Genomic DNA, 25,236 nt, shown 5'->3' on the forward strand with positions numbered 1-25,236 from the left:
CCTTCCCAATGTGGGCCCTCATTAGACAGTTACAGATACAATTGGTGAACACAATAGAAGGTCATAAAGTGCACATTTTGGAACAAGATAGACAGTTTCTGGAAGTTCCTCAATCAATTTTTAAAAAATGCCAGCATATAACTGAAATTTCATTACAAGTTATCTAATGACTTCACAATTGGTGACTCTCTGACTGTATATCATGGAAAACTGGATAAATTAGGAAGAAGCTATTATTGAGAACTACGAAGGAGATTAATGCAAAGAGGGTTTTTGTGGAACATATGTACAGGATCACAGTGCAGTCATCAGGTAGGGCACACCAGGAACACCCAGCCCAAGAAATCAAGTTGGTCTACTCATCAAGAAGCCACGCATGTATGAGAAAATGGACTGTTAGAAAAGGGAGGAGGGGGGGAGGACCAACGATCTACATTCACCATTGATATGTCTCCCACCAGATCAGAGGGGCAGAATGAGTTTTTGGGACAAAGCATGTTCACGCTGCCCAACCTGATGAATGACATGGATCTTGCACACATGCCACAGGGGCAGGGGCAGGGGCAGCGGCAGGTGTGCTACAAGGATCCACTTCAACCATCTCTTGCAAACCTCCTTAGCAGGGTTCACCTAGAATATGCGAGTACGGCCTCAAAGCTTCGCAATATAGAAGCTTTCAGTCAAAATAAAATCAAATCCACATGTACATTGATCTGTTCTCAGTTACCTCTTTCAAGCAATTCATGACAAGCACATTTCAATTCTAAGCTTACAACACATTTTTTTTTTTTTTAAAGTTACTTCAATTTTGTAAGCTTACAACACAATTGGTAAATTAAGGTGTTGAAATTGAATTTTGAATGCTTCGATTTGTTCTTTGGGGCTGTATGGAAATATTATCATTCAGACTAAAGTATTGAGGCATGCTAACCCTGCAATCATGCATAGGCATCCTCTCTGTATGCCAGCCCATATGACGATGTGGCAGAAAGGTGCAATGTCCTAGCTGTCCAACAGATGGGTACCATGTTGTTGATGTTCTCACCCAAAAAATCACACTCCATTCATCATGTGGGCCATGACATACAAAGAAATGGACAGATAAAAAGGGTTGGCCAACATCCATTTGCTGCTAACATCATGCCCAACCTTATGAGGGGACCAGCCAACTTTTTGGATCGGGCCATCTCCATGGTGACACCACCAGATGGACGGCTTAGGTCTTGCACACTTGCATAACATTAGCTAATAGGTAGCATGCTGTAGGGGCTGCCTGTACAGATCTGTGGGATTAGCGACCTCTAAAAGTAAGAACATGGCATGATGGCAGTCCCAACAACAAAGAAGTTGGGTACAGACAGGATACCTTTCCAACCAAACGAAGGTAGGATGTACCTTGGGGATACGCTCTGGATTAGGAAATCGTAAGTTCTGCGCATTAAGCATTTGGCGCTGAGTCATAAGCATGTTTTTCTCCTTCAAAAGAACATACCACAGCTTTTGAAGATCATCCCAAGATTTAAGACGCAACTCAGAAGCCTTCCAACTTCGACCTGAAAAATAAAGCCATGTAAATGAGAATTTCGGAGGAACCTCCATAAAGACATGTTTTGAAGGAAAAGGATCCACTGCTAAATATTTCTTAGTTATCAACTGCTAAAAACCAGTAGATATGGAGAACATCTACAAGATCCATACAGTTCATCTTTTGGGCCCTAACGTGGATGGGCCATGTGCAAAAAGAAAGAAAGAAAAAATCGTAATGGTTAGGTTATCCTACCCGCCGACTTTGGCAAATGACTCTTTTATGACCACCTGATTGATCACCATCATCATCCAAGCCTTATCCCAGCTAAGTTGGCTAGGATCACCTAACCAGTGTACTTTTAGGGTACAGTGTGCCACAAGAAATGAACGGTTCAGGTCTTATACACCTGTGCTCCATTGTACATTATGGAGGTTGCTAGCTAACTTAGATATTAGAGTTGAGTGCTAGATATTTTCTCAAATTTGAAATAGCTCAGACCCCCCATGTATGTGTACCATGCACATGTAAAAACTATAAAAGCACATGCATATAGCTAGCACTTTATCTAGCTATTCAGAATAAACTAGGAAATGCATTATTTTCTGGAACTTTGCTGAACTTATGTGCACCTCTACGTGCAATCAGACATGCAAGCCCAGCCTAGGTCTGGTCCCATGGCTCAGTGGTATACAGACTCTGTTTCAACACTGAGAATAGGGATCGAGTGACCATGTGGTGGGGTGGGTGGGCATGAGTGTGTGTAAAATTTAAAATTTTTATTTATTTATTTATTTATTTATTTATTTATTTATTTTAAAAAAAGGCATGAAAGCCTGGAACATATGTGGAACATCTTGTGCATCAGGTGGCCCGCTGTGTAGATGAATTGGCCCAAAAACCACGCTCACTGACTCATCAGACAGGACACATTATGCCTGTTGAATGTCGACTGCCAGCAATTGTTTCAAAACTGCCCATTTTTTTTGGGCCAGGTCAACCATGTGGTGTGTCCCACGTGATGTATGGCTTAGATGTCCATGTCACCAAATGCGATGGTCTATGTAGGCTTAGAAAAGCTCCAAGTTTGGATCCCTTTGGTAAACTTTTTAATCCACTTATACCTGTATAATCACATGAAAGGTACACTTGCCTAATTACTATAAGCAAGCAAAATTACATAACAGGCCAATTTTTTCTCAACACGGGTTGTTTGGCACTGTGGAATTGGATTTTAACTTAAGAATTCAAATCCAGGATTTTGAATCCCTAAGATTTTCATTCTATCAGTTGTGTTTAGCAGTCTGGGTTTTCAATCTTGGATCCATAAACTGTATTTGGCAATCTGGATTTTCGAAAAGGCCACTTGATAGAGAGGAGCAGATGTGAAAGTTGGAGAGTACTGAAAATCTCTGGATTTTACAACCCACCTTTTAGAGAAGAATAAAAAAAGGCCCCTTTTGACGATTTTCAATCCTAGGTGGATTTGAAATACACCAAACACCAGGGTGCAAAAAACGACTTAGCTTCAAAATCAAGGAGTGAAAATCTTAACTGCTCAAAATACATGGCGCCAAATGACCCTTAAAAATAAAAAGTCAACATTCAAGTTGTTTGGTCTAACAAAATGAATACAATCAACACATACGATGGTAACAAGACGGGTTTATGTCCAGAATAATATAAACCACATAATGCATCCAATATATCAAGCTTGAATATTCTGCATTCATGTACAAAAAATGGTTTACAAGATGAAGAAGAGACAGGGTCTATACCATAGACAACAGGTTTGTCCTCATCTGCACTTCTATCTGCCTCAAAGAACTCCTCAAGAGGGTTGTAGGTTGTCCTAGCAGAAGCAGCGGCAGCGGCCGCAGAAGCAGATGCCTCCGATTTGGCTGCAGCAAAGAGTGTCCTCCCAAGAATCCTTGACATAAACATAGTGATCGACAAGATTTCTACACAAAAAATTTCATGACACATACATAAATGTTATGAATACTAACAAAGAGACAAAACATGCAATAAGCATTTCGACTACTGTAAACTTTTGGATCAGTAGATGAGACTCAAAAGGCATCGATCCATGTTGATCATTAATCTGATCAGAATGGGCTTTCTATAACATAGCAAAATTTCCATAGATCTGAATCAGAAAGCATTGATCCATGTTGACGATAATCTGATCAGCGAGGGGCCAGTACCTCTGCAAGTGTTGGTCGTGGGCCCAACGGGGTGTACACATGGCATCCAACCCATTCATTATGTGACCCCCATCATGAAAGTTATACACCCAAGAAAAGGGTTAATCCAACAGTCATGAATTTGGAGATTTTTGGGTGGTTAGGCCTAAGTATACTAGTATATTAAACTAGGCTAACCGGAACAAGGAATTTGGCTAATTAAGAAATGAACTAAATAAGCTTACCCCAATGAACCAATTAATCTCGATAAGTAATGAACTGTGAACTACAAATTCAAACTCAAATTGGTCGAATTGCGATTCAGGTAACTATGATCCAATAAAGGGATTTTGATGAGGACATCCGAGCCCACAGAGTATACTAGAGGAGGAGAGGCCCAGCAACTTTGTTGTGGCTAGGTGATTTTCATGTGGGACCCACAAGCGGGCCTGGATCGAGTTTATAGCCATCGTAAAAAGCCCCCACATGCATGTATGTGCATCTTCGAAGGCCCCACACTGGGAAGATGCATGTGGGTTGCTTAGTTGGGAGATTTGGATTGTTGGATCGTGATGACATGATGATCGGACTGTTGGATCGCGTGGACAGCTTGATCAGACCGTTGATCGTGGGCCATCATCGTCATCGGACATCATCGAATATTACATAATTTAGGATTTCATTTTTCAGCTTAGATTAGGCATTATTTCAGTTTATTTCATATTTGGTACACTTAACTTTATGTTTTGAGAGGTGCATATATGAAACGAAAAAAGAACTGAGATGGCAAAATTGTAATTTGGCAGCCCAAAAGCCTATTCAGGCTTGAACATCCAGCCCTTAGGGGTTTTTAAGATATACTTTGTGAAAAAAGAAAAGAGTTTTTCTCTCTTTCCCATGTGTAATTCATATAAAATCGTGATTAGAGATCTCTTGGTGTGATTCCAAGGTGGTGTGAAGCCATGAGCTATCATTTTGTCTATTTTTCTTCAACAACAAGGTATTTAACCTCTTCTCGTTACTTCTCTTAGCTTCTTCTTCTTCTTCTTATCTCACCCAACCCATCAACACCAACCCTAACCCATCTCACAAACCTAACTCTCTCCAACCCAACCCACCTTAGGCTTGATCGTAAAATCAACCCAGATCATATGGACCAGTCCATACGGCCGTACGGTCATCCTTCCTCTTCCCTTTTGTGATTCTTCCTTTCCATTCTCCCCTCATCTAATCCTTCTTGTGGAAACCCTAATTCCCTAACTTAGAACCCTAATTCCAAAACCCTCAACCCTAATTCCAATTTTTTCCCAAATTTATAAATAAAAAAAAAAAAAAAAAACGTCAAGTTCCCTAATTGAGCCCTAAGTCCCAAATTGATCAAATCCACATTCAATTGGTGCTAATACCTTATGCTAGATGGTAGTTCTAACTACCATAGGTCCTAGTTGAGCTCTATTTTATAGTTTTGGACTGTGGGATTGTCCCTGGGCTCAAAATTTGAGCATAGTTACTGTTTGGGATTATTTCAATTTGTGATTGAACTGCTTTTATTTTATAATTTAATTTATTATATAATTACTTGGCTAACTTCAGAAACTCATCATAGTAGATCTCATGTCCCGCATCAGATTTTCAAAAAAAAAAAAAAAAAGGACGGTTAAACGAAAATTGAAGGACCAGTCCACATCCAATGAACATAGGTCCTCTACGTTGTTAGTGTTAGCCCGTTCAATGTTGAGACCCACGAGACAAGTGGATGAACAATCTGAATCTGATCTGTGTGTAACATGCACATAATAGTCTATTAATGAATGTAATATGGGCCTACACAGGCCCACTTAGATGTCTTATACTGTTTATCGTGGTCCAGGACATGGTGAGGATTTTTGCTTTTGTTACATAGGGGTACCTAAGGTTTCTCTTTTGTTTCCTTTGTGTGATGGGCATTTTGTAATGGTCTATGCATGTGTGGGTGAATGAAGACGATAGCTTCTTGAATGATATCACCCCACGTCTGATTATTGCAAACGAGTGGGCTGTTTGCTCATGTTGGATGTCGTGTTAGTGATCATACTTGTTCGTAGCCAGTTGGAAGTAGTGGACATATGGAATGATTTCTCGGTGTAGGGTGACGTGTGGCTTGTGCGCAGCATACAAAAGTATGGTGTTCATAGATTGTGTTAGGTCAGCTCGTGTTAGTGCTAATGAGGTGCTCTCTCTTTATTTGTTAAGGAGATAAGAAGTTATCCAAAATCCGGATTTATAAACCCATCTAACTTTTTATGGATCCACATCAACTCACAGTAGGTATGAGCTATTGCTTTATAATCAGCTTTGACACCTGATCGGGCTACCACACTTTGTTTCTTGCTCTTCTACATGATTGGATTTCCTCCCATAAATGTACGAAACCCAATTGTCGATCATCTATCTACTAAGGAATGTGCCCAGTTTGCATCTGAATATCCCATGACCCAAAGATGACCATTTTGTTTATACGAAATTCCTTAAGTTTGTGTTCCTTTGAGGTAATGCAGAATTCAAATGATTGCTTCCATGTGACGTACTATTGGAGAACTCATGAATTGGCTTATCATGCTCACTGCATAGGATATGTTTGGTTGAGTAATAAATATGTAAATAAGTTTCCCAACCATATGTTTGTACTTCCCTTCTCGGGATCTTCCATTGCGTCTCCTTGATCACTAGCAAGCTTGTGGTTAGGTTTTATTGGAGTTTCAACTAGCTTGGTCTCAAGAAGACTCATCTTCATAAGTAATGCAGAACATATTTATATTGAGATAAATTAACTCATTTTTTGGAAACGACTACTTCTATACCAAAGACTATCGAAAATGACCCAGATCTTTTGAAAGAAAATGGTGCTGAAGATACTTCTTTAGACCCTCACTCCTCTTGTTGTTGCTTCTAATGTTATCAGAATGTCGAATCGTATGATTCGTACCGTATCGTATGGGTGTACAATTCTATCGAAATGTACAAATCGTAAGATACTTGTAGGCTACGTAAATGGGCCCAAAAATACTTAAAAATCAATTTTATAATTTTTATTCATTTTTTTCTTTTTCTTTGTACTTATCTGCTCATAAAATATGAAAAAGGCTCTCCTTCATTAAAAATATTCTCAAATTTTCCTTGAGAGAGAGAGAGAGAGAGAGAGAGAGAGAGAGAGAGAGAGAGGAGGAATGAGGAGATTTGGGGATTTTGATATTCAAAAACCCAAAACCAAGAAATCAAGATATCTTTTCATTTATAATGGAATCAAATGCTATTTTTTTCTAACATAAATCTACACTCAAGAAAGGTACACAAGAACAAAATTTTTAAAGGACTCTTGTATGTTTTTTAAAGTAAATTTTTTGAAAGACAACAAAAGAAAATAGAGGAAAATGACAAGAATCCTTTACTATCATGATATATATGCCATACATACTTTCTCCATTAATAATATCATGATATGTTTTACTTTTTTGGTAAATGTTGATGGTAAATGCATAATATCAAAAATCTCATGTCGCCATGACCACCTCTTCACCAGTGGCGAAATCTCTCTCTCTCTCTCTCTCTCTCTCTCTCTCTCTCTAAAGAAAAAATGAGAACATTTTTAAAGGAGAACCTTTTTCATATTTTATGAGCAAAAGGGTACAAAGGAAAAGAAAAAAAAAATGAATAAAATTTTATTTAAAGTATTTTTAGCCCATTTATGCACTTTACAATTATCTTACGATTTATACAATTCAATACGATCAGTACGATAATTGTATGATTATTTAAGATTTACGATTTGAGTATACAATTCAAATCGTACACCCATAAGATACGATATGAATCGTATAATTCATATCATGAGATATGAATCATACGATTCTGATAACATTGGAAGCAACAACAAGAGGATTGAAGGTCTTAAAGAAATATCTTCAACGGCATTTTCTTCCAAAAGATTTAGGTCATCTTTGATACTTCTTTGGTATAGAAATAGTCATATCCAAAAGATGAGTCAATCTCAATAGAAATATGTTCTACATTACTCACAGAGATGGGTCTTCTTAAGACCAAGCCAGTTGACACTCTAATAAAACCTAACCACAAGCTTCTAAGTGATCAAGGATAAGCAGTGAAAGAACTTACGAAGCACAAACATTTGGTTAGAAAACTTGTTTACATAACTATTACTCGACCAAACATATCCTATGCAGTGAGCATGGTAAGCCATTTCATGAGTTCTCCAAGAGTACCTCACAGGAAAGCAATTATTCGAATTATGCATTACCTCAAAGAAGCACCAACTTAACGAATTTCAAATAAACATAATGGTCATCTTCGGGTCATGGGATATTCAGATGCAAACGACAGATTCCTTAGCAGATAGATGATTGACAACTGGGTATCGTACATTTATCAGAGAAAATACAATCACGTGTAATAGCAAGAAACAAAGTGTGGTGACCCAATCAAGTGTCAAAGCAGAGTACAGAACAATGGGTTATACCTACTGTGAGTTGATGTGGATCAAGAAATTGCTACAAGAAATGAGATTTATAGTGCAACTACCAATACCGTTGTTTTATGACAATCGGGCGACTTCACACATTGTGAACAATCCGCTTTATCACGAAAGAACTAAACATATCCAAGTCAATTGTCACTTCATACATGAGAAAGTTTCCAGTGGTGAAATCTTTACTCCATAATTCCATCTCAGGATTAACTTGCCGATGTGTTCACCAAGGCTCTTCACTCTAGTCAGGCCACACACACACACACACACACACACATATATTCCAAACTTGGCATCGATAACATCTATGCTCCATCTTGAGGGGAAGTTAATGAATGTGATATGGGTATTACTTAAGGGTATTTCTAAAACGGGGGTGAAGGTGTGTTAACCCCCTAATAGAGACACCTCTCTCTCTCTCTCTCTCTCTCTCTCTCTCTCTCTCTCTCTCTCTCTCTCTGTTAATGAATGTGATATGGGTATTACTTAAGTGTATTTCTAAAACGGGGGTGAAGGTGCATTAACCCCCTAATAGAGACATCTCTCTCTCTCTCTCTCTCTCTCTCTCTCTCTCTCTCTCTCTCTCTCTCTCTACTCTACTCTACTACTCTTTTATAGAGTTGCTGAAGAATAAAAGAAACTGTTTAGCAGATTGAGCAAAACATTTACCTTGGACCTCCCAAGTGTAGTTATTAAGCATGTGAACGTGTGATTGGCTCTATAGTTCATGTAGTTCATACCACATTTTGAAAAATGGCCCAATATGACTTGGTATTATCCACGTCAAATCTATTTCAGCCCAAAACAAAATGACTCACCACACCAATATGGGACCAAATCAGGACAAGTCAGACCAAGTTGGACCAAGTCAGGCCGAGGGACATCAATTTCTGGCCCTAGACAAGTTCCAACCCAAAATCACTACTTAAATCCATCATACTATGCCATTCTCCATGCAGAAGTTTAGCTACCTGATGAAACCAGACCCTACCTCCTACTATCAGACAAGTACTTTCTTTGACCAATATCATAAAAAACTAACCTTTACAAAAGAAGAAAGCTGGCAAAACATTCATGGCCAATGGATTGGACAGGCCCACCACAATCTAGCCTTGGGTTTAATTTTAAGCCCGTGGACCATGCTCAAGCTTGATTTTTAGGCCCAAAAAATAAGTAGATTAAGCCCACACTTAAATTCTAGAACATTTTCTATTTGTGCCTGGCCCGACCCAGACTTGGGCCAACCTTAGCCTGCCTAAATCTGCCATGAAACAGGCTTGGGCTTAACTTTCAAGCCGTGGGCTATACCGGGCCTAAATTTCAGGCTTGAATTTTAAATGGTTGGACTCATGCTCACTGACATCCCTAAATTGGCCATCTACGTCTCCGACCCTACCCTTCTTAGAGGCCTATCTTGTAAAGACCCAAACGCTACATTTGGATGCACTATCATATGGAATTGCAATTAGTGGTCGAGTAAAGTCGAAATAACCAAATCACAATTCATCCTCTATTGGTCGTATCAAACTCAAATGTTTACAATTCAAATTCACTTGTGCATCCAGATTGATGCAATCGCGCCACATCCCACATGTGCGCAAAAGAAAAGGCCCACTTTCCTTTTTTAGCCTATCACTAATTTCCTTTTCTTTCAATTTTCTTACTTAGTGCTTTCTTATTTTAGAGATCCTATGTCAAAAAATAAGCATTATTTTCCCTATTTTTAAAATCTTGGTGATGCAGGACATGAAATTCAGATATGATGTGCAAGATTTCAGGCTTAAGATCATGTTAGTTCATAAACAATTACACAAATTCCACATCCCACATGAAAGTCCAAACCATTCAATTAAGGGGAATCTATGTGGGTCCAGGCCTACACACGTTAGGGCTGGATCAATAAAAATTACGAACCAAACAATACTTAAAGGGAAATAGAAATCATCCACACATGCATAAAAATTAGTCCCTAATCCAAGGAATTCCCCAATTTCAATTCAAGGAACCCTAGGGTGATGAGAACGGCAAACAAAATAGGGAAAACAGTTGTGAAGAAAATATGTATAAGGAGGCAAAGAGGAATAAAATCTGAACCAAAGACGATTCCCGCGTGTGGATAGCGGGCCTGGGGTGCTCGTACGTGCACAGGTACCTGACCGCACGTGCGAGGGGGGCGTCGGTTTTGAAAAAGCCTTCCTTGGCCCTGGTCGGCTGGGGGTAGGCTCCAAAACCCCAAAGTTTCGGGTCGATCCGAGCTGCGGCTTGTGCGTAATACTCCGTCGAATTTTCTGACCTCCTGCAGGGCCGAAATCTAGAAATCTGTTGTAATGAAGAAAACTGATGCAACAAAGGAAGAATTCAAGGCACAGATGGTGGTAGAAGATGGAAAAAAAGAGATGATGGAAGATAGGGTGAATCGGAATTGATGTGGTTTCGCACCACGGTAGTTAGCCCTTCGAAAAGGAAGGGCTTTGCACCTACTTTTGAATTCTTCCACAACTCACGAAGAGAACAGAAAAATAAAGTAAGAATTTTTATTAAACTTGAATGAATCAAAAAAACTACAAGGGGTGCCTATTTATAGAGAAAATCATATACCCCTAAACTCGCACCATGTGCATAACCTCTTACTTGGCGATGAAGTAAGCTAAAATAAAAACCAAACAAAAAAATCCAAAGCGTTCATGATGTTCTAAATAATAACAATAAACAAAACCTAAAATGTGAAATCAATCCAACTAGTGGGCCACGATCATGAGATCCCATGATGGGCGTTTCTTGACTATCGGGCCCACTCTTTTGAATAAAAACTTCGTCTTCTAACTAGGAGGCCCTCTCTGGACGTCGTCATCGAGCTAGATCGATGGTGGGGCCTTCCTTTTCCTTGCGTACGTGCGTAGGGGGGGCAACGTGCGTGCGCGTGTGCGCGTGATGTCCCCATCACTTGGCTAGCTAGGAATCCTATTTTTAGATTACATAGATTATGTTGAAGATAATAAACACTCATTATAAATAAGGCTTAGGCCTATGGAATAAGACGTAGTTGAACAGTGTTCTCTTTGAGCAAATTCTCTTGTTTCTCCACAATAGTTGTTGAAGATGGGAAGTGATCTCCAGTATGAGACTAGAGGATTGATGAGCTTGTTCATAAACATTGCATTCTTTTCACTTTGTGATTCAAACTTCAATATGTTACGTTAAATCTTATTGCAATTAGTTTCTTCCTTGATCTAGCTGCATTACATTGGTACCAGTCTACCAGAGCAAGTTTTGCTCTTGGGATTTTCTCATTCACTTTTCTCTTCTTCCCCATCTTCTTTTCACAACTTTTGCCCAAATATTCTTCCCAGACCTACCCTCGATTCCCTAAAATAGCCTATTGATTCAACCCTTCCACCATAGACTACATATAATCTCCATCTCACCTAAACCATCATCTTATCGTTATCCCAAATTCCACTAGTAAATAGTTGATGCAGGACAACTAACCGCTTGCTCTAAAAGCTCGAACTGATAGAGCATGGCGAATTAATCCCTTTATCTCATAACCCAGGCCCCACATCCATGGGTTAGGTCTTCGGTCGAACCCTCACACGGGCCGCCCACCCTGAGTGTGCCCCCGCATCCCACAGGTCACCCTACTCGAGCCCGGTGTGAAAATGCCCCTGCATCAATAGCTCATACCATATCATGCACCAAACCTTCCCAAAGCCTTTTACCATTCCCTATATTTTATAATTAAAAAAGCCCTTCTCACATACTTTGCGAAAATGTACTGTCATATGCGCACCAGAAGAAACGACTTACAATTGTGGGATGGCTACGAAACCTCAGCACGAGATTGTATCAACATTGCAACAAGTGGTCAATTCAATTATGAAATGATTGGATGATATGGAGACTCGTTTCACAGCTAGAATGGTATTTTAGAAGGACGCGTTACCATTGAAGCAATAAAGGGAATCAATCCAAACCGCCAAACATATATAGATGGCAATGAAGGAGATTTGGAATTCGGGAATGTGGACTCAAGGCATCTTGGTCAAAATGGTGATTTCCATTAAGAAGAATATAAGCCCGGCCACAGGATCCAAGAATATCGCTATGCGCAACCAAGAGCAAGAGGAATGAACAACCTCCAAAGAGACTATCCATATTATTCCTAAGGAGGGAGGAATGTCCACGTTGTGGATCCCGGCAAGCATGTCAATATTGAAAATTCGGGTTACAATAGTAATTTAGATCCCAAGGTGTTCAATGACTGGCTAAAGTCAATGGAGCAATATTTTCGCTAGTAAGAAATGGAAGAAGCCTTCAAGTTACGTTTTATTGTCCTAAAACTTGAGAGCACGGCTTAAGACTAGTGGTACACTATCAAAGAAGACTTGCAGTGATGTGGCTTTCCTCCCGTAAGCAATGAAATGGAGGCAAGATTGAAGCAAAGGTTTCTGCCTTTGAATTATGAGACTTCTTTCCAGAAGCTCATTATCCTTCGACAAGACACTCTAACTGTGGAAGAATACACACAACCTTACTATGATTTAGTTATTCGTTGCCGTCTAACTGAGACTGGAAGGCAGCAACAAGTTGTGCGTTATTGCAATGGACAACGGTTCGATATTCAAAGAGAATCAGTGATCGTTTAGCTCAAAAGTGTATCAGATGGCCCAAAAAGTGCAAGAGCAGAAATTGATAAGACATGGTAGCCCTCAAGTCGAGGTTATGCATCCACTTGTCCCATTGTTAGTGGCTCCACAACGCGTCTATAACAAATTGCATTCCACTATAACTTTCGTTAGGATTGCAAAATTAGTCAACTCTGAAATAGTGACACGATGAGAAAGTTTGTTGTGGCAACTTAGAGGAGGTCAACCAATGCTTGCTTCAAGTGTGTTGGTCATGGACATTAACGCAACAAAGTGTCCCCTTGCAATCTCCAGTTTTGCAAGGGATGAGCGTGAATGGTACAAAGAAAATTTCATTGTAGACCAAGTGGAAGGTGAACATAAAAGTGATCCAGAAGATGACGATCAGGAACATGAAGAAGGCCTAGACGACCTTAGTGAAAATAAACTATAATTGTTGGTTAGGAGGATTCTGACTGCACCAAAAGAGGAGGCACGAGAAGACATGTTTAAGAACCAATATCTTCTATACATGAGTATTGTGTGGTCAAAAGGTTGTCAATGTCATTATTTACAAAGGCAGCAGTATGGATGTAACCTCGCAAAACGTAGTGGACAAGTTGAAGTTGAGATCTCACAAACAACCCAAGACGTACAAGATTGCAAGGATAAATGACACGTTCATTCCTGTGGCCAAGCGATGCTTACTAAACTTCTCCCAGGGTCATTATGAAGAATCACTTTAGTGTGACATCATTCCAATGAATGTCACACATATATTACTTGAGCACCCGTGGATATACAACAAGGATGTGAGTCATGAAGATCGTAAGAATGCGTACAACTTTATGTATAAAGGAAAGCCCATTACTCTCAACCCTATGAAGGACAACAAACCTGAGGAGGCAAAATCGACTTCCACAATATTGAACATCACCCTATTCGTGGAGGGAAGTCAAGAATGGGGAATCATGTACACTCTAGTAGGATGCAAGACGAATCTAACTAGTGATGTTGTTGTCCAACCACTTGAGATCAAGACATTTTATCCCAATTTCAAGATTTGGTCCTTGATGAACTACCAAGTGAGCTTACACCCATGCACGTAATTTAGCACGTGATTGATTTGGTACATAGAGCGTCATTACCAAATCGTCCAATATACCGAATGAGCTCAACAAAGTATGCAGAGCTTCGTCGGCGGGTGGAGAAATAGCTAGCCAAGGATTTCATTTGTAATAGCCTCAAACCATATGCAATGCCGGCATTGTTGACACCAAAGAAATATAGCAGTTGGCATATGTGTGTTGACAACCACGCCATCAACAAGATATTGGTACAGTACTGTTTTTCCATTCCACACGTAAATGACATGTTGGACATGATGGCTAATGCTACAATCTTTTCGAAGATCGATTTGTGAAGTGAGTATCATCCGATAAGAATTCATTCTGAAGATGAATGGAAAACCACTTTTAAGACAAGATGGAGTGTATGAGTAGCTAGTCATGCCTTTCAGCTTGACAAACACACTTATTATATACATGCGAGTGATAATACAAATTTTACGGCCATTCATAGGCAAGTTTGTCGCTGTGTACTTCGACGACATCCTCATCTATAGTCGCTCATGAGAAGATCATTCGATCCATCTAATGCAGGGGGATTTTCACACCGGGCTTGAGTGGGGTAGCCTGTGGGATGCGGGGACACACTCAGGGTAGACGGGCCCCACCCGTGTGGGGCGAGTGGCTAGTGTGAGGCAGTACCCATGAGATTTGGGGCTCACAAGGGGGATTCAGCCGAGGTCATAACCCATAAGATGTGGGGCCTAGGCTATGAGATAAAGGGATTGATTCGTCATACTCTATTAGTTCAAGCTTTTAGAGCAAGTGGTTAATTGTCCTGCATCAAATTAGTGCCAGAGCGAGAGGTCTCGTGTTCAAGGCTCCTCACCAAGGATGATTAATGCAGGGGCATTTTCACATCGGGCTCGAGTGGGGTAGTCTATGGGATGCGGGGACACACTCGGGGTGGGCGGCCCGTGTAAGGCCGGTGGCTCGTGTGAGACGGGCCCCACCCGTGTGAGACAAGTGGCTCGTGTGAGGCAGTACCCATGTGATTTGGGGCCCACGAAGGGGGTTCAGCCAAGGTCCTAACCCATGAGATGTGGGGCCTGGGCTATGAGATAAAGGGATTGATTCGCCATGCTCTATCAATTTGAGCTTTTAGAGCAAGTGGTTAATTGTTCTGCATCACCATCTTTGCCCAATAATGAAAGTATCATGCCACAAGAAACTCTATATCAATTTGAAGAAGTGTACCTTCATGAGTTCCAGTATGGTCTTTCCGAGGTTCGTTGTTTTAGCAGAAGGCTGTGAGGGCTGATTTTGAAAAGATAAGGACTATTGTCGACTGGCTTACTCCCACAAACATTCATAAGGCCAGTCCATTTGAGTGAACCAAAGCAACAACAAAGGCATTTCAAGAAATCAAGAAAAAATTAGCAGAAGCTCCAATTCTTAAGCTTCCTAATTTTGAAAAGGTGTTTGAACCTGCCTATGATACATCTACAAAAGCAAAGGAGGTGTCCTCAACCAAGAAGGACATCCAATAGCCTTCTTCAGCAAAAAACTCAATGAGGCACGGAAGAAGTATTTTGCATATGACGAGGAGTTTTATGTTATTGTACAAGCTGTAAAACATTGGCATCATTACCTCGATCGTCAGGAATTTATGCTCTATTTTAATCATGAGGCGTTCCATTATTTGAATTCTCAAAAGAGGCTGAGTACAAGGCACGCTAAGTGCAGTGCTTATATTCAAGGGTTCACATTCAGCTTAATGCATTAGGCAGATATCGAAAATAAAGTAACACACACCTTTAGCCAAAAATCACATCTATTGTCTACCTTATCAGTCTCTGTTGTCGGGTTCAAGGAACTTAAAAGAGGCTATGCAACTTTGGGAAGGTATTTTTAACACTCACTACCAGCTTAGGAACTGAGTACCCACGATTCAACCTGCACAATGGATACTTATTTTATGATATGAGGTCGTGTCTTTCTAAAAATTCCTTGCAAGAGCTTGTTATACGAAAACTTCATTCAGGCGGCCTCGATGGTCACTTTGGTGTCAACAAAAGAACAATCCTGGTTGAATACCATTTATATTGGCCGGGTTTAAAGAAGGATGTCCAAATAATTGTTCGTAAAAGTTGAGTGTGCCAACTAGGGAAAGGTAGCAAGCATAATATTGGTCTTTATACACCATTGCCTATCCAAATGCTCTATGGGAAGACATTGGCATGGATTTCATACTAGGATTGCCTAAGAGTCAACGTGGTTATGACTCTATTTATGTTGTGGTTAACAAGTTCTCGAAGATGACCCATTTCATTCCTTATAAGAAGACAACAGACACCCTACACATCGCCAATGCTTCTTCAAAGAGGCGGTTTGTCCACATGGTGTTCCTAAAACAATTGGATCGGTTTATGAGCTATTTTTGGTGCACCTTGTGGTCTAAGATGGGAACTAAATTAAAGTTCTTAAGAAGTAATTAAACGGGCAGACTGAAGTTGTCATCCGTAGTCTTGGGAATATACTTCGATGTCTGGTTGATGATCATATCAACTCATGGGACATCGTGTTACCACAAGCTAACTTTGCTTATAACAGTTCTATGAACCGAACTACAAGACTCTCTCCTTTCAAAATTGCGAGTTTGCGACCTCAACAACCTATCAATTTGATCCCACTTCCTATTGCAACTCAATCATGCAAGACGTTAAAACTCTTACACAACAGATTAAGGAAATACACAAGGAAGATAGGCAAAAGATCACCCTTAGCGATCAAAATTACAAGGGGCATGCAGATGTTCGACGACGTTTTGCACAATTTTAAGGACATGGAGTCATGGTGCGGCTCAAGCCTGAGAGGTTTCCAATAGGCTCTTATACAAAGCTTCATTCCAAAAAGGCAGGTCCTTATCGTATTTTGAAGCTAGGTGATAATACATACATAATCGAGCTTCCACCCGAAATGAAGATTAGCCTTATTTTTAATGTGGAAGAGCTTACAGTTTATCTTGAACATCATGAACATGAGAGCACGGAAGAACAGGCTATCCAAATACCAGGGTGCCGCGCCAACTCAAAGCAATCATTGAAGATGTGTTGGATGATCAAATGGTTTTCATACGACAATGAGGGTACCGGAAGTTTCTTGTCGAATGGAAGAGCCGACTGAGATCCGACAACATGTGGATCTCAACAGATGATTTCAAACGCATCAACCTAGAGCTCTATGAGGAGTACATTGCCATTAACTCGATGGAGCACGCTCCATTCATGTGCACAAGAAAATGCCGACTTTTCTTTTTTTAGCCTATCCCTAATTTTTGTTTCTATCACTATATTAGGAAATGGGTAATCTTAAATTGTTCTTACTTAAGTGTTTTCTTGTTTTAGAGATTCTATGTCAAGAAATAAGCATTATTTTTCCTATGTTGGAATTCTTGGCTAGCTAGAATCCTATTTTTAGATTCCATAGATTATATTGAAGATTGTAAGCACTCATTTTAAATGAGGCTGAAGCCTATGGAATAAGACACGGCCGAACGGTATTCTCTCTGAGCAAATCCTCTGGTTTCTCTACAGTGATTGTTGAAGGGGGAAGTGATCTCTAGGATAAGAATAGAGGACTGATGAGCTTGCTCACAGTCATTGCATTCTTTTCTCTTTGTCATTCAAACTTCAATCCGGTTCATTGAATCTTATTGCAAGTAGTTTCTTCCTTGATCTAGTTTCATTACAATCGCAGCCTAAAAAACATTCTATCTTTCTGAGTTGGAGGGCAGTTCACCAAAAGATCACAGCCGTGCGGAGGCTTGTGTGAGAGATCCAGACCGTGTTCCTGCCTTGAATATGCACCCTCACCCGAAAATGAGGCCAGCCAGCTCATCATGTGTACCAAACACGTTACACGAACTTCCACAGTAGGTTAATATTTTTCAACCGTCTGTTTATTCTATACGTGTGTGGCCCACCTAATGTGCGGACGAACCTGATTTTTGGACCGGAAATTAAAAATAAAAATAAAAAAGATGATACGGTTTATAATGTAAAAGATAGGGGAAATGAATTACCAGCAAGAGATTGAAGAAAAGCTGAGGTGATGATGTTTCCTTTTCCTTATTTCTCTTATTACAGAGAGGGGGAGAGAGAGAGAGAGAGAAGGGTTGCAGCGCCCGAGCAATGGAAGCGGATTGGCTGGTGTACCACACACCAGCTCTATAGCTGATGTATTGACGTCAGCAAGTTCTGTGGGTCCCATCATGGGGTCTGTGTTATATCCAAACCGTCCATCCATTTTGTGAGTTCGTCTTAATGCTTGAGAAAAAAATAAAACAGATCTATCGATCAAGTGGACTACACTGAAAAAAGCAGTAGGGGATTGAACGTCTTCCATTGAAACCCTTTTGGGGTTCACAGAAGTTTTGGATCAATATGAAATTTGTTTTTCCTCTTCATCCAGATCTTTTTGACGTTATAAACAGATTGGATGGAAAATAAACGTTATGGTGGACCCTACGAAAATTTTAACGGTGAAAATCATTATCTCGGCTGCTATTTGTGGTGTGGTCCAGTTGATCTTTGGATATGAATCATTTTTTGGTTTGTATTCTAAAATGATATCGAAAAATGTATGAACGGTGGGGATATAATAAATACTTCATTGTGGGGCATGTAACTTTGATCTCCTTTGAACCGTTCGTACAACTGGGAGCTCGAGGAGCGTGCAGATATTAAGTTTTGCATCCGTCGCGAATCAGGATCACTGTGTGTCGCCGCCCACTGGGCCCACAAGCTGAGTGGCTGATGATCGGAACCGTCATGTTGTGAGCTTTATGCGATGGGGCAACTTTAAGAAACTTATGCTGAACGGATGATGATTTTGACCATCCTCAAACCATTCCACATGGTTCCATCATGTGGGCCCATTTAGGGGTTAAAATGGGTCAGATCGGGTCGATGGGGCAGACCCGGCCCATTAAGAATGGTGTAGGAATTTTAGACCCGGACTCATTGGTTTAAAATCCCAAAGTATCTAGGTAAAAAAATAACCGATCCATTAATGTAATAATGGGTCCAGACCCGTCTAGTTTGTCACATGGGTCCGGTTTCGATGGGGTTTCGATGGGGTCCGGGAAAGCATGAGTCATGTAAGGAAATTAATTTTCGGCCTAGATACAACCGTCTGAAATTCAATTGGGACTGGATGAAAAATAGCTGACCCATTAAATCAATGGGTCCAGTCCTTGCTCATCGGCCGCATCGATCGGTTTGGATCAGGTCCAAGCACGTATGGATTAAGTTAAAAATTAAAATTGCATTCCGCCTAAATAATATTTAAAATCATCCAATTAATGTGGCTATTAATATTAACACTGAGGCCCGTTTGTTAAATCTGAAGTCTAAAGCCTGAATCTGGAATCTCAAGCCTAAATCTGAATATGAAGTCAAAAAATTTGTTTGGTAATTGTGGCTGAAGTCTGAAAATTAAGTACCGAATTTGAAACAATCTATTTGTTAACAAATATATGAAATGTCTGAAATATGTTAATTTGACACATTTGCCCCTATCTCCTATTTGGAAATATTTACATTATAAAGAAATTATTTTTAAAAAAATATTACCAGGAGAGGGTAGGGCCATACACAAGTCAAGCTAGCTCGAAAAGCTCGCTCATCTCAGCTCGACTCAGCTTGAATTGACTTGGCTTAAAAGGCCGACTCAAGGCGAGTCAAGCTTGTTTACTAAAGCTCGAGTTGAGTTCAAGCAAGTTCGACCATGGTGTATTTCAACTCGACTCGACTCGAAGCTCGAGCTCGAGCTCGACTCGGCTCGAGTAATATATTTTAATAATATATATTATATATATTATATTAATATTAAATATAATATATATATATATATATGTGTGTGTGTGTGTGTGTGTGTGTGTGTGTGTTTAAAAAAAGAAGTTAAAACTTAAAAGTTTTTACTAAAAAACTCTATCCAAATCTACCCGTCCTCATTCCCTCTTTTTCTTTCCCTTACCCTACTGAGGTAAACTTGACTCGACTCAAGATAAACTCGACTCAACTCGAACCACTAGCTCGACTCTAACTCAACTTGAAAGCTTTGGCAAACAAGCCAAGCTTCAATGTTGCTCGAGCTCAAGCTCGAACTCGAGTATAGCATGGACGAGTCAAGCTGAGCTTTGCCCACCTCGACTCGACTCGGCTCGACATACAGCACTAGGAGGGGGCAATGGAAATTTCTTTGTTGGATCAAGCACAACATCCATAAGGACCCTTGAATCATGTGTCACCCATTCCCATCCAGTTATGACATATGTAAAAATCATATCAAAGTCATAGATGGCTATAACGTTCTGAGCACATTCACCTCTTCCTCTCCCTCTATAAGGTATTTGTTTATCTATTGGGATACATGCAAGAAATAGTATTAAATGAGCTTTGTCCATTGAAAACTTTTTGGGGGCCATAAAAGTTTTGGATCAAGCTGATTTTTGTTTTTTCACTTCATCTGGGCATGTATGACCTAATCAACATATTAGATGTCAAATAAACAGTACAGTGGCCCATAGGAGGCTTTTAATGGTGGATATCCAATCACTATTGTTTTCCTATGGTGTGGTCCACTTGAGATTTATATCCATCTTATTTTTGGGATAGAGAAATAAAATGATATGTAAAAATGGATAAACGGAATAGATGAAACACATCCATCATGGGGCCACACAGCACCGACCATCACCCACCAGGCTGGTGGTCAAAGTTACATGGGCCCTACAATAATGTATTAATGTATTTGTTATATTCACACCGTTCATAAAATTTATGAGATTATTTTAGAGCATTTTTCAAAAAACTAATCGTATCCAAAACTCAAATGGACCACACCAAAAATAGCAGCGGGATAATGATTTTCACCGTTAAAAATTTCGCAGGGTCCACTATAACATTTATTTTCCATCTAATCTATTCATAAGATCAAAAATATCTGGAAAAAGAAGAAAAACAAATTTCATATTGATCCTAAACTTTCGTGACCCCAAAAGGGTTTCAATGGTAGACGTTCAAGACCCTACTGCTTTTTGCAGTGCGATCCAGTTTATCTAGATCTATTTTGTTTTTCAACTCAAGTCTTACGAGGAGCTCGCAAAATGGATGGACGGTTTGGATATAACAAATACATATTGATGTGACCCACAGAACTTGTTGACCTCAATGCACCAGCCAATCCGTTTCCAATCCCGTCCCTAACTCGGAGACGGATTGGCTACTCCCCCTCACACCAGCCGGCTGGTGGTCGATGCTCTGTGGGCCCGACTATGATGTACGTGTTTCATCCATTCCGCTCATCCATTTTTACATATCATTTTAGTGCTTGGTACAAAAAATGATAGGGATATAAATCTTAGGTGGGCTGCTGTATTGTTTATTTGACATCCAATCTGTTGCTTATTTCATAAAGACCTAGATGAAAGGAAACAATAAATATCAACCTTATCCAAAACTTTTATGGCCCCTAAAACATTTTTAATGGTCAATGTTCATTCAACACTGTTTCTTGTAATGTGGTCCACTTGAGATTGATATATAGTTCATTTTTTCCTACTTACCATAAAATGATATATAAATATAGATGGATGGCATGGATGAAACACATACATCATGGTGGGGCCCATAGAGCACCGACCACCAGCCAATGGTTGGTGGCTGGGGAGTAGCCAGTCCGTTTCCCCCTCAATCCCAGCCCATCCACTTTGAACGCAGATTGTGTCCTACCCTCTATGGGGCCCACTGTGATGTAAGTGTTTTATTTAAGCCTTTAATTGTTTTTCTCATATTAATTTAATATATGATCCTAAAGATGAAGCAAGTCCATAGCTCCAGTGAACCACACCAAAGGTTGCTGCAGTGATAATGGCATCCACCGTTGAAACCTTTTTAAGGGCCATTGTGATGTTTTTTTTTACCATCCAACAAATTCATTAGGTCATGTAGACGTGGATGAAGTGAAAACACAAATATCGGCTTGATCTGAAACTTCTCCAGCTCCCAAGAAGTTTTTAATGGTGGACATTCAATCCCCACCTTGTGGTCCAATTAATCCTTGGACCTGCATCTTTTTTTGGCTCACACCTTAAATGATCTGAAAAAGTTAATGGACAATGTAGATCAAACACATAAATCATAGTGGGGCATATAGAAGTTTTACATGTTAAAAGTTAGTTTTGTATTGCCCAAACAATTTGAAGAGAAGATTTTTTTTTTTTTTTTAAATTAAAAAACTTATGGAGCGCAATCTGTGTTCACCATTAAGCCAGACTCCTATCACGAAAAGAATTCACTGAAAAACCACTTAGCACTTTCCTTCTTCCGCGTTAACAATGCATTAATAAACACCACTCAACACGGAATATTTTCCCAATTCCGCATTAAGTGTAATAATTCAGCGTTAACAAATAGGCCCTAACAGTCCAAATTCAAAATGTAAAATTGGGACCTTAGGATAAAATTCACTTTGTACGGTTTTTAGCATATTATCCGTACAATTCGCACACTCTAGATTAACATTTTTTTAGAAAATAATAATAACTACATGTTTCTAGTTGTGCCTTAGTCAAGTCCATTTCAGTATGACTTAAATAGAAGCCATTTAAAATTTGGAACTTGAGTTGATTTTGGAAGGACTTAGACCTGACCCATTTAACAATTCAGTTAAGCTCATGGATCTAAAATTTGGACCCAAACCCATTAGTGAGGGAATGGGTCGGTTCTAATGACCCATTAAATCTAGGGGTGTACACCGAGTCAAACCGAGTTGAGTTGGCCTCAGCCTGACTTGACTCGGCCATTAGCTAACCCCAGCTCGAACTCGGCTCGTCTCAGCTCGATCCTCGAGCCTGACTGGCCAGCTCGGCTCGGTTCAGTCAGCAGCTAGGGCTAATTCGAGCTGAGTTCGAGCTAAAATCGAGCCTCTGCGGCATTTTCACAAACACATGCTATGCACTTTCAATTTCTCACTGTATGTAAAACAGTAGCAGCTGTTAATAAGTATTTCATCAAACACCTTGTAGGCAACATCAAAATCAAGAAAAATGGTATTTATTTCATATACATACCTTCCTTGCCACTAGCCGACACTTCGTTGAGTCATTTCATCAAACACTTGGTGAGCAACATCAACATCAAAGTAACCGAGTCACCGAACTAGTTCGATCTAAGTTCGATTCGAGTTGGGGTTCAATTCCGAGTTGAGCTCGTGCAAGCTCGAACTTGGTTTGAAATTTTTTCGAGCTCAAAAAATCAACTCAACTCGGCTCGAACTCAGCTTCGAACCGAGTCGAATCGAGCTTTTTCGAGTCGAGTCAAGCAAGCTAACCGAGCTAACTCAGTTCGTGTACACCCCTAATTAAATTTATCAACTCAACCCATTTGCCCCTAATCATGAGGAATCACCAAAAACATGCGCTTGAGCTGAGTTAATTTTGGGAGGACTTAGACATGACCCATTTAACAATTCGGTTTGGCTCATCGATCTAAAATTTGGACTCAAACTCATTAGTCATCAGATGGGGTTCGGTCTAATGACCTATCAGATCAACTCAACCCCATTTGCCCCTAATCATGAGGAATCACTAAAAACTAGGCATGAGTTGAGTTGATTTTGGGAGGACTTATACCTAACCTATTCAACAATTCATGTCACTCATGGATTTAAATTTTGGACCCAAACCTATTAGTGGTCGGATGGATTTAGGTCTAATGACCCATCAGATCAACTCAACCCATTTGCCCCTAATCATAAGGAATCACCAAAACCAGGGCCTGAGTTGAGTTGATTTTGGGAGGACTTAGACCTAACTCATTTAACAATTTAGGTTGCTCATGAATCCAAAATTTTGGACCCAAGTCCATTAGTCATCGTTTAAGGTAGGGTCTAATGACCCATTAGATCAACTCGACTCATTTTGCCCCTAATCACGAGGATTGCCAAAAATAGGAGCTTGAGTTGAGTTGATTTCGAGAGGACTTAGACCTAACTCATTTAAATTTTGGACCCAAACCCATTAGTCAATGGATGGGGTTGGGTATAATGACCCATCAAATTAACTCCACCCATTTGACCCTAATCATGAGGAATCGCATGGTTTTTGGTATGAAGAGATAAACAGTGTACCTGACTTGGACATGTGGGCCTGTAATTTAGCATTATAGACGGTGTACTCGATTTAGACATATGGGCATGTTGTGGGTAAAAATGGAATGGCTAAAGAGAAGAGATTAGCTCGAACATCTCTATAGGACACGAGGTTGGCCAGCGCCAATCATAACTAATGAGCTCCTCAATGGCTAAGGAAGAGAGGTCAGTCACCTACCACATACGAAGGCAAGTCGGTAGGTCCCCATCTGCCTAATGATAAGGGAAGGCTCAAAGCTCATTTGAGTATCCAGGTAGGTCAAGACCACCTCAGACTCTTCAGCTCGACCCCCCCCCCCCCCAAACAAATGTCATCTGAATTCTACTAAAGAAATGAGCTCGGCCTCACTGCCCTAACACGAAGTATGAGGGCAGGTCAGCAAGTCGGCAATCTACACGGCATTAAGAGAAGGGTTAAGGCTCATTAGAAAATTCAAGTCGTCATACTAACCCCAGGTCAGGTCGGCTAAGACCACCACGGCCTCAGCCTCCTACTGCACATCTCCGCTAATTTTGAATAATCAGATCTTATCTAAAAGAGATCTACCTGAGATCTTCTCCAATGATCTCGGATGACATCCACGACATGCTGGGATCCTGAGATCTTCGTCAAGGATCTCGGGAGATTTTCGCGTTCGGGATCCTCTACAGTACGTCCCTACTAAATAGGGAGATCTCTTATACGTCACCGCCTCTCCTTAACTATAAATAGAAGCATCTCTAATGGTGAAAGGTATGCAGAATCTCTAACCTAAAACCCCTCAATACTACCAGACCCATATTCCTTGCCTGACTTAGGCATCGGAGGGTCCCCTGCTCTAGCTAGGGTCTCCTTTATTTTCTTCATGTGCAGGTACTTGAAGGTCTAAAATGGGTGGACTAGATTTTTGCATTAATAGTTTGGCGCCGTCTGTAGGAAATGATATTAAAGTCGTTCCTGCTTTACCAGAAAACCAAAATGGCGAAAGAAAAGAAGAAATCTCTATCTGCCATTACTGCAGCCATACCAGCTCTTCCTGAATCATCTGTTGCAGTCATCCCACCTCTTCCTAAATCATCAGTCGAGTAGGGTGCCCAGCCCTACCAACAGCAGACT

General features: G+C 40.2%; 1 protein-coding gene across 1 annotated transcript; it reads right to left on the reverse strand.

Annotated features, from left to right (window-relative positions):
- Window positions 1–1,230: 1,230 nt before the first annotated feature.
- LOC131225589 (large ribosomal subunit protein uL29m-like) lies at window positions 1,231–18,161 on the reverse strand. Its single transcript, XM_058221140.1, has 3 exons — window positions 18,010–18,161; window positions 3,304–3,486; window positions 1,231–1,553 (listed from the first exon to the last, which is right to left on the reverse strand). Exons 2-3 carry the CDS (start codon window positions 3,467–3,469, stop codon window positions 1,246–1,248), a joined length of 474 nt encoding a protein of 157 aa, XP_058077123.1. The 5' UTR covers window positions 3,470–3,486; window positions 18,010–18,161; the 3' UTR covers window positions 1,231–1,245.
- Window positions 18,162–25,236: the final 7,075 nt, after the last annotated feature.

This window comes from Magnolia sinica, chromosome 14 (assembly GCF_029962835.1).
Source record: "Magnolia sinica isolate HGM2019 chromosome 14, MsV1, whole genome shotgun sequence".
Classification (NCBI taxonomy): Eukaryota; Viridiplantae; Streptophyta; class Magnoliopsida; order Magnoliales; family Magnoliaceae; genus Magnolia; species Magnolia sinica.

Bases quoted from the DNA above. Each gene is read 5' to 3' on its own strand.
- LOC131225589 (XM_058221140.1), bottom strand. From the start codon at position 3,469: ATGTTTATGTCAAGGATTCTTGGGAGGACACTCTTTGCTGCAGCCAAA. The intron at 1,554-3,303 runs GTATAGACCCTG...TTTATTTTTCAG, and splicing joins GGACAAACCTGTTGTCTATG to GTCGAAGTTGGAAGGCTTCT.